The sequence below is a fragment of the Micromesistius poutassou genome, assembly GCF_964030765.1.
Source record: "Micromesistius poutassou genome assembly, chromosome: 9".
NCBI classification, from domain to species: Eukaryota; Metazoa; Chordata; class Actinopteri; order Gadiformes; family Gadidae; genus Micromesistius; species Micromesistius poutassou.
Genome location: NC_140279.1, coordinates 16,444,533 through 16,454,532, shown reverse-complemented (window position 1 = coordinate 16,454,532; position 10,000 = coordinate 16,444,533). Strand labels below are relative to the sequence as shown.

The following is a 10,000-nucleotide window of genomic DNA, read 5'->3' as shown; positions in this document are numbered from 1 at the left end:
CACCCTGGATCCACAGAGCAGCACCCACAGCCACCACCACCACCAGCAGCATGCACGCACACACACACACACACACACATGCACAGCACGCACACACATGTGCAGGCACGCATGCACACACACACACACACACTCGTGCACACACGCACAGAGACACACCCACACAGCCAAATTGGAGGAGCAGGATAAATTTGAGAATAATCACATGTCAATGAAGCTGCTTTTGGACTTTAAATATATAAATAATATATATATATCATTTTGACAAAATGAGGACTAGGACCTATAGCTCCATAAAAGCAACTTCATTTATAAACATAAACTTTGTTCATTGAATCGTGAATGCTGCCAAGGAAAAGTCTATCTTGGCACACAGTGTCACACACCAAGTTACATACGGTCACGTCTAAACTCATCTCACCAAAACTCCCTCTTGGGAAACTAACATACACATACTTTTGATTCAACAAGACTTCAGCCATTTCACAGACCCCTGTGATTGGCTGTAAGTTTGAGAAATGACCACCTCTATAAATGGAACTTGCCGTTAACTCTTTCGCAAGTTTTTGCGATCTTACGATTTGACAATGCCGCGCCAATGCCGTCTTTCCAAGTTCAATGATCAGATGATATTAATATTACCCCAGAGGATCTGAATCAGAAAAAAAAGCCACATTGCAATTAATAATGACTACATATAATAATGATGACAATGACAAGCACTTTGAGTCTGCCTTGTGTATGAAAAGTGCTATATAAATAAAGTTGCCTTGCCTTGCCTTACAGTATAGTTGCTGAATTTTTTTTTAACGTAAATGCAGTGTAGTTCAAATCATGTCTGCTATTTCCTGAAGTACAGTTATTCAAGTGTATTTTTGCTATTTTTACGATAAGGGATACGATAAGGGGGAAGCATCAAGTCCCATTCAGCTCCACTTTATTCAGATGAGGGGTGTTGGTGGTGAGGGTGTTCGACACCCAGCTGAAAGGTACCGAGTTGTAACCCCTTTAGTCCTCCTGCAGGCATCCTGGGGCAAAATGTTTAACACCTACCTGCTCATTATGTGTAAAATAAGTCCCTTACTTTGGATAAAAATCTTGTTAGAATCAGTGATTCTTCCCGGGTGTCACCTCAGGACCCGTGTGTGTCATTCGCCATGAAGAAAATAATAAGGATTTACCAATATTGCAATAATCCGCAATGTCTCATGTATCGGTGAAAACATTGAGCTGCCAAAATGCTGCAACAATTGGGGCTAATCTCAACGAAATAGGACACAGTTTATACCTGAATTAACATCAAACATTAGTTAATTCACGGGCTTCTCTCTAAAGATTACGTTTTGACACATGCTACGCAACCCACTCAACATGCGACACAAACTGTTGAAAATCGCCCGTCGAAACGAATGAATAGTGAAACGTCAATCGGCGGTGATCGATCCGACACAAACCAGAGCAAACCATACAGAAAAATGCATCGATGGATGGCTGGACGGATGGCAACAGCGGCGGTTAGCTGTTTAAAAAAAAAAAAAACTGCATGTAAGTGAACACTTTTGAGTGACGTAAACAGAGAGAAAGGCTTTGGACGACTGGGGCGCCTGGCTGCGGCGACGGAAGTATATCATGCTCTGTGCTCGATGTAAGCGGTTGTCTAACCTCAAAACACATGTATGTGGCAGCGGCGCGCTCGTTTGGAGAAGTAATGACCTTCTGCCGTGGCACGAAAGACACGTGTGGCGCTCTGACAGGCAGGCTGAGAGAGAGAAAGGGAGAGAGAGAGAGAGAGAGAGAAAGGGAGAGAGAGAGAGAAAGGGAGAGAGAGACAGTGGTCTCTTGCATATGTGGCCATTTTAATAGTCTGCATCTGCTGTCTGCCACCTCTTTCTCCAAAAAACACACACACATAAACACGCGTAAACACATGCACAGGCGCACACATTCACATACACACGTGCAAAGACATACATGCGCAGACACACACACACACACGTAAAAGTCACTCACACATGCTCAAATCCACACACTCACAAACCACCCACACACAAACACACACCCGCACAAACAAACATGCAAACCCACACAAATGCTCTCTCACACAAGCACACACACACACACACACACACACACACACACACACACATGAACACCTGCTTCTTTAAAAGCAGCCAGTAAAGATGAGGAGGACCAGGAGCTATAATGTGGAGCTCTCAATGAATTCAGAAGACAGACTAAATCAGGATTCTATCCTGTTCAGCAGACACACACACACACACACACAATCGGCTACAAACAGACAAGAGAGCGAGAGCAAATTTAATTTCATACTCTACGATTACACACTGCATGCTGGGTAGAGTTAGCACCCTGAAATTGAACCTGCTGACTTCCAGCTGTTTTCTCCCTGCGCGCAATTCCTTCCTGTACGCTCCTTTGCTTCGATATTCCCAAATTCCCCATTTCCAATCTCTGATCTCTCTCTCTCTCTCTCTCTCTCTCTCTCTCTCTCTCTCTCTCTCTCTCTCTCTCTCTCTCTCTCTCTCTCCTCTCTCTCTCTCTCACTCCCTCTCTCTCTCTCTCGCGCTCTCTTGCTCTCTATCTCTGATCTCTCTCACCCCCATGCGTGCACACACACATATTTACATACACTCGCCTTCTCTTTCCCCCCTTATGTCCCCCCATCCAGTTACACACACACACACACACACACACACACACACACACACACACACACAGCCAAATGGCTGTTCATTAAAGACAGGGACCTGAGGGGAAGCAATCGTCTGAGAGACGGAAATTGCGTGTCACGTTAGATTAGCAGTGTAAAGCCTCTGGATTGGCTCGGGGGAATAAAGAATTATTTCAATTACATTATTTCAAAAAGTCTTTAAGCAATCCCAATACCGATAAAAACAAATTAAGAGTGATTTTGGCTGATTTGTGGTCGCGCCGAGCGGGGCTTTCTGACAATATGCTCGGGACATGGGATATGAATAATGTGGATATCACGCTGGGGCTAATGTTTCCAGCTTGAAAGCAGATTATCTGTGACAAATAACACCATTCATTTGTATTGTGTCTCATCAAAAGGGAATGTTCTTATGTGTCAATCTTTTGCGGCCCGGTGCCTGATCCAGTCAATGCAAGCAGGCTTAGTGGGACATAAAATGGTTTAATTCAATCACTGGCCATTCAACATTATGGAGAATAGACAAAGTATCTAGGGCTTACAGTCTAATAAGGATTTGGGGATTTTTTTATGAATTTGTATAAGTTGGTGTTGGTGTTAATGGTTTTTACATTTACAGTCTTAATGATAAGCTTGTACAACTTCATAATTCAGGTTGTATCAGTTATCCTTATCTTAGTTTTCTGTTTTAAATTCCATACATTCTTTGCTATATCAGCCCAACTCTGCAATGCTGAATGTATCTCTCCTGGCAAGATGATACATAACAATACATTGTGTGTGGAGATTGTTTTCGTGTGTGTCTCTAGTAGTGAATAGGTCTGTCTCCCTGGGAGCGAGGCATCGGGGAAGGACATAGGCTGGAGAGAAAGAGGGCAGGGAGAGGGAGAGAGGAGGGATTGTCAAAAGGAGCCCTTGCGACGAGGACCGGGAGCTGAGAGGCTGCTGACACACCGACAGCACCCGCCACAGATAACAGACGCGTCCACCGACGCACGGCTGCTTTTTTTCTTTTCCAAAGTAGCCTTCCACTTTGTTTAAAGTTAGCGAACAATCGAGGGAGGTTTTAAGGGATTATTTTGTTAAGGGGGTGAGCTGCGCTCCAGCCTTTTGAACATCTGGAATCTGGTTTCAAAGCTCCGCGTGACTCCGCAGCCCGAGAGAAAGTTGCACATCCTTTCTGTTTTAACTCTGGATCCTGCAGCTGAAGTCCATCGCGTTTAGTAAGTAAAGTAGCCTGCATGATCAGCGGAGAACCGATCGCAGATCACTTTGATTTGTTAAGCCTGTAGTTTATTCTTTGTATGCATGATTTTTATGTTGTTTGGTGTAGGTTATGCGAGGTATATCAAACTTTAAATGCACTTTAATACCTTCACTTAGCCTTGAAAAAACGGATTTCCAGTGAATTGGTTATATACTACACTTCTATGTGAATTTGTTTCCTAAATATAGTATTTTACGCGTCTCCAATTTTTTCTACACGTGCCCCGTTATTTTTCATTGATGATCTAATCAGCTTTATTTAAAGTAGGACAACATCATCTGGACAGTGACATTTAGTTTTTTTCTTTAGAATGTAATCCGGGATCTATGTTTTAAAATGTATTTTATTAATCAGAGGAGGATTGATGTAGTCCAATAAAGGTGACTGTCCAAAATCAATGGCTGTAAAGATTGGTCTAAACTTCTAATTAGACATTATGCCTGGAAATAATCTATGCTAATGTTATTCTATTTATTGCATTTCAGTTTGAGATAGTGGTAACAACATTCATTTAAAATGCAATTTATCCACCGGTTTTAGCCAAATGAAGACATATTGTTAATAGTCATTTGTTAATTTACTTTACTTAAATTATATACTTTTTATTTTATTTCCATTGCAATTCATTCAGATTGCAATTTTTTAAACAAATGTTTCTTGTGTTAAAGCATTTTGTGGGTCGGTTTTATTAGTGTTTCTAATATATAATTATTTAAATATTCAATAGTTGAATATTAGATTGATAAAATAGTTGTCCTAATTTGTAGCTGGCTAATAATATAATATTTATCCTAAATATAATGATTCAGTATACTTATTTATGACAAGATTGTTGAAAGTAATTTGTGTGTTTTATTACCTTTTTCTGTTCTGTTGTAAATTATTTTTACAGGCCTCTGCTTTTCTCAATTGTGTGTGTTTTTTTATGGCTTACAAATAGTTATATTTGAAGTCAAGCTGTCATATCTAAATCAATTTATAAAATAATTGACTTCAATATATACCTTAACTCTTCAACCCCAGTAAACAAAAATAGTGTGGGAACTGTTAAAACGTGAGAAAGTTGGAATGTTTTAAAAAATGAGTTTGACTGACAAAAATGGTCATTGTCATGTCCTCCACTCCTCCTCTCTCCTCCTCCTCCTCCTCCTCCTCCTCCTCCTCGCAGGTACAGACCCCGAGTGTGTGTGAGGTCTGACGGCCCGCACCACAGCTCACACCCCGACGAGAGACCCCTCCGGCCTCGCCTGACCCCACCCCCCCCTCCCTCCCTCCCACCCTCCCCACCCTCCCCCCTCTCCCCCCTCTCCCCCCACCCCACCCCCCCCCACCCCCTTCCTCACGAGAGACAAAGAAGGAGGGGGCGGACCGGGGGAATCTCCTCCGTCGGGGTTTCTCAATGGACCTCCACAGGCCCTTCAAGATGGACAGCCCCTCCTACCTCCCCCCCCCACTGGCGTCCCCCGCCCTGATGGTGCTGGCCTCCACCGCCGAGTCGGGCCGTGACGCCTCCGTGCCCTGCCAGGCTCCGCGGCCCTTCGGCGTGCCCGTGTCCATGTCGGAGAAGGACCTCCACCTGCCCTTCCCGTCCGCCTCCTACACCTTCACCTCCATGTACCACCACCACCACCACCACCACCGCCAGGGGGGCGGCGGCGGCGGCGGAGGCGGTGCCGGCGGTGTTGGCGGCGGCGGCGGCGGCGGCGTCGGTCCCTTGTCCGGGAGCTTCGCCCCGCGGGACTTCCCGGCCTCGCTGCTCCACCACCTGCACCCCCACTTCAACCCCCCCGGCCTGGACTGCTCGCCGCTGAGCATGCTGAACCACGGCGGGCTCCAGGGGGCCTTCCGACCCTTCTCCTCCCCCCACGAGGAGAGGGACCTGGGGCCGTACCACTCGGCCTTCACCCCCGCCAAGCGGCTGAAGGGGAGCTTCGGCGAGGCGGAGGGGAAGGAGTTTGGAGGAGACTTTGGCCCCCCCGGCGGGGGGGCACTGAAGGCCGGGGAGGACCCGGCGGGCAGGAAGCTGTTCTCCGTGTCGGGGCTGCTGTCGGACAGGGAGGCCTCGTCCAGCCCCGAGGAGCTGCAGGAGCGCAGTGAGTAGGCAGAGGCTCTGTGTCTCTCTCTCTCTTTGGTTGTCTCTCTCCTTCTCTCTCTCACTTCCCCCTCGGTGTCTCTCGTTGTCTCTCCTTCTCTCTCTCTCTCTCTCTCTCTCGCTCTCTCTCTCTCTCTCTCTCTCTCTTTCTCTCTCTCTCTTTCTCTCTCTCTCTCTCTCTCTCTCTCACAAACACTCTTTTTATGGGTCTTTCTCTACCTCTCAATTTCTATCAGTCTCTCTCTCTCTTTTTCGATCTCTTTCTTGTTCTAGCCATCACTTTTTCTATCACCTCTCTCTCTCTCTCTCTCTCTCTCTCTCTCCATCTCTTTTGTCCTCTCTCCATTCCTCTCCCTCTCTCTCTGTTTAATTCCCTCTCTATCCCTCTATCCCCCACTTTTGTCCTTGTTCATTCGCCCCACAATGTGTGAAAATGTTTGGGTTAATAGTTTTACATGACACTTAAACTGTGACCCTCAAAAGAAGCCTTTTCTTTGGGGACTATACTTATTTTTCCTCTAGTGGAAAAGATGTCCTCCATTAAAAAATGTGTGTCTGTGAAGGATGCCACACAACACACTTGCTCAGCTTGAACCCTTCAACCTATTATTTGTCCTCTTTATGTAAGCCATGCTCTCACATGCCCCCCCCCCCCCACACACCCCCCCCCCCCCCCCCACACACACACACACACACACACACACACACACACACACACGCCCAACATGGCTCCTGTCATAGAGTTGTCAAACGTGAGCAGCCTAATTGTCACATCAAACACCTCACATAACCTGACATGTCGTGTGTGTGTGTGGTGTGTGTGTGTGTGTGTGTGTGTGTGTGTGTGTGTGTGTGTGTGCATGTGCAAGTGCGTCTCCGCATTTGCATACCGTTACATCACTCTGTACAACTACATTGACCGGTGTTGACAAATTGAAAGGAATCTTTGTGCTTAGTGACATCCATCGAAAAGAGCATGTGTATGCGTAAAAGCATGTGTGTGTGTGTGTGTGTGTGTGTGTGTTCCCCCCCATGCAATCATAGTCCTCATCATCGCCCTAGTTGGTCAGTAAATTGTTAACGTGGGCCGCAAGAATACTGTGGGCCGTGCGACAAAATTAAACAGTGTCACTTATTGGGGGGGCCCCCCAGTGATCATTAGTTTAACACCATTAGGGCCCTCCGGTACACACTCAGATCTCCCTCAGACCGGGAGGACAAACGCATGGCAGCCTATGGACACATGACAAAGGAAGAGTGAGAGTGTGTACGAGTGACACCCCATCAGAGATAACGAGGTGGCAGAGGGGAAGAGAGGGACCCACAGAGGGAGAGAGAGAGAGAGGGCGAGAGAGAGAGAGAAAGAGAGAGATGGGGGAGGTTGGTCTGAGAGTAAAGAAGAGAGAGAGAAGAGAGAGAGAGAGAGAGAGAGAAGGAGAGAGGGAGAGACAGTATTACAGGGGGATGCGAGGCGACGCTCCTTACCCTCAGCTCAATATGGCCGCCCCCACACCAGCCGTCTGATTTGTTGACAAATGAGTGGGAGAGGTGTCAGTCAGCACGCCGGCCACCAGCGAGCTCATTACCGCCGGGGATAATTAGCCAATGGCCTGTTCTGCCATCGCCAGGCCCTGCCTTGCCTCCGTGTGCGGGACAGAGATAGAGAGAGCGACACTGAGTGAGAGAGAGCGACAGTGAGTGAGAGAGAGCAACAGAGAGACAGAGAGAGAGAGAGAGAGTAACAGTGAGAGAGAGAGAGAGAGAGAGACGGGAACGGAGCGTGAGGGGAGGCGAGACATACGGAATGATGTGGAATCAAACCCACTCAGTGTCGGCCGCCGATGGGTAGCGCCTGACAGATGAAAGAGAGACAGAGGGAGAGAGACAGAGGGAGCGATGGAGAGAGGAGAGCGAGAGAGAGAGAGAGAGAGAGAGAGCACCCAGAGCCTTGCCAGATCATAGCAGGGTTACCACTGGATATAATGACAATGAAAAGGGGGGGGGGGGGGGGGGGACACGTTGATATCCCCTCTCGTTCGTACCACCTTGAAAGAAACTTTCATCCCACACAGTGCGGAAGACGGGGAAAAAAACAAGAAAAAAAACAGGGGCAGAGTTGTCTTAAGAAAAGTTTGGATCGTGCTTGTGTGCGTGTCACTTTGTATACATATCTGCAATGCGTGTTTGTGTGCCTTTTTTTTTGTTACTGTGAGTTTGTGTGGACACGTCTGTGTGCTCGTGTGTGCAAGAGATGGCGGGGGGGGGGGGGTTGTTTATTTTTGCGGGCGCGTGTGCGAGAGTGCGTGTTTCTCTCTGTGTGCCAAAGGCATTTGTGTTTAATGTATAGCCAATCAGCGCACATTGTGTGTGCGTTTGTGTGCATGTGTATGTGCACACGCATGCATGCATGTGTGTGTGTGTGTTTGTTTGTGTGTGTGTGTGTGTGTGTGTGCACGCACACACGCACGTGCGTGTGCATGTGCGTCTTTGTTGAAACTTCCTGATGGTATCGGCGGGGCTGTGTGAGTGACAGGACCAGGGAGGCGGAGTGGCAGGGAGGAATCTCAATATGGAATTTTAATAAGGACAGGAAGAGGGAAGAGATGCCGAGTGCGGCGCCCGGCGCGCGAGGTGTGTCTGTCTGGAAATGTTTGCCTGTGCACTCGTGCATGCGTGGCTCCTCTCACCTCCTCATTTTGGGAATCTCATTTTGGGAATTCTGACAAGGACAAAAGAGATGAGGGGCGGATGGGAGGAAAAGGTGGAGCACCGTCTCGGCAGCTCTCCCTCTCCCAGAAGTGAGTTTGTGGAGGGGATGAAAAAAAAAGAAAAAAGAAAAAGGATATAGATTCTTTGGCATTGGAAGCTGCTTTTCTGGATTTATCCAATTAGATTGGAGCTGAGGCAAACTAAGAGCTTTAATGCAATTGAGCTCAAGGCGGTTTTCTAAGTCTGACATCCACTTGTTCCTCTTGACTGGTTAGCAGACAGTCACTTCAGGACCAAAAGTCTTAAGTGTTAAGCTTCAAATCTCCTTGGGATGTGAGGCGCTGGCTGCCAGCAAACTGCCAGCAGACTGCCAGCAGTGTCCTCTCCTCTCCTCACTCAAGTTACACTCCGCGGTGGATCGCTGATCCACTGTTGCTTGTTACTTGCTGTTACTTAACGCGCATGCCTTCCTAATTCCTCCACCTGATTTAGTGTTCATCGTCCTTTTAATCATAATAATTAAAAAATAAAAACATTTCATGAAATACTATTTACAAGGGTCCAACTTTTGTTGTAGTTGTAAAAAAAACAAACACGTGATGGCCCAAACATGCCTTTCGACCGTCATATTTCAAAGTGAATCAGTTAAGAAATACTAACTGCAACAATGGTCTTTATTGCAGACCACCCTGCTCAAACTTTCCTTCCTACCTTCCTGTGTAAAGGATGCCGTGTCTTTGACCTTTGAACCTTGCACTAGTAATCGCTTTCGCAGATAGACTACGTCTTCCTCTGCTCAGATGAGCGGTAAATCACCTTGAATAGGCTCACACCAAGAAGCTCAATACTGCACGAAGGAAATGTACATAAATGTTTGACAGTGTTGCGCAACCCCGGCCAGCGCTGTATCTCCCCTGGGTGGCCGTATTTGTCTCTTTTTCGATCGGCGGGGTTAGGTAAAGGGTTTCGTTCCCCCATCTGCCTGGTGTATCAGCGCGCTGGTGGACAACTTCTTCACTCAGTTTATCATGTGCCCCCAGCCTCCTCTCTCTCGCTCTCTCTCTCTCTCTCTCTCTCTCTCTCTCTCTCTCTCTCTCTCTCTCTCTCTCTCGCTCTCGCTCTCGCCCTCCCCGCAGCAGACCTGCCTCTGTTTTATCAGGGATGGTCTGGGACGCTGCGTGTTTCCGCTGACAGCTGTTCAAACAGCCGCGCGAGCTTTCAAAGGGCAGATGTCTTCACT

At 47.2% G+C, this 10,000-nt stretch overlaps 1 protein-coding gene across 1 annotated transcript in view; it reads left to right on the top strand.

Annotated features, from left to right (window-relative positions):
* Window positions 1-5,358: 5,358 nt before the first annotated feature.
* The window catches only part of LOC311353116 (E3 ubiquitin-protein ligase RNF220-like), a gene marked incomplete at both ends in the record, with an annotated part of 23,790 nt that continues 19,148 nt past the window's right edge, over window positions 5,359-10,000 (top strand). The window contains 2 exons of the mRNA XM_084472943.1: window positions 5,359-5,584; window positions 5,627-6,052. Coding sequence (XP_084329069.1) covers window positions 5,359-5,584; window positions 5,627-6,052 — 652 coding nt within the window. The remainder of the gene's footprint in view (window positions 5,585-5,626; window positions 6,053-10,000) is intronic.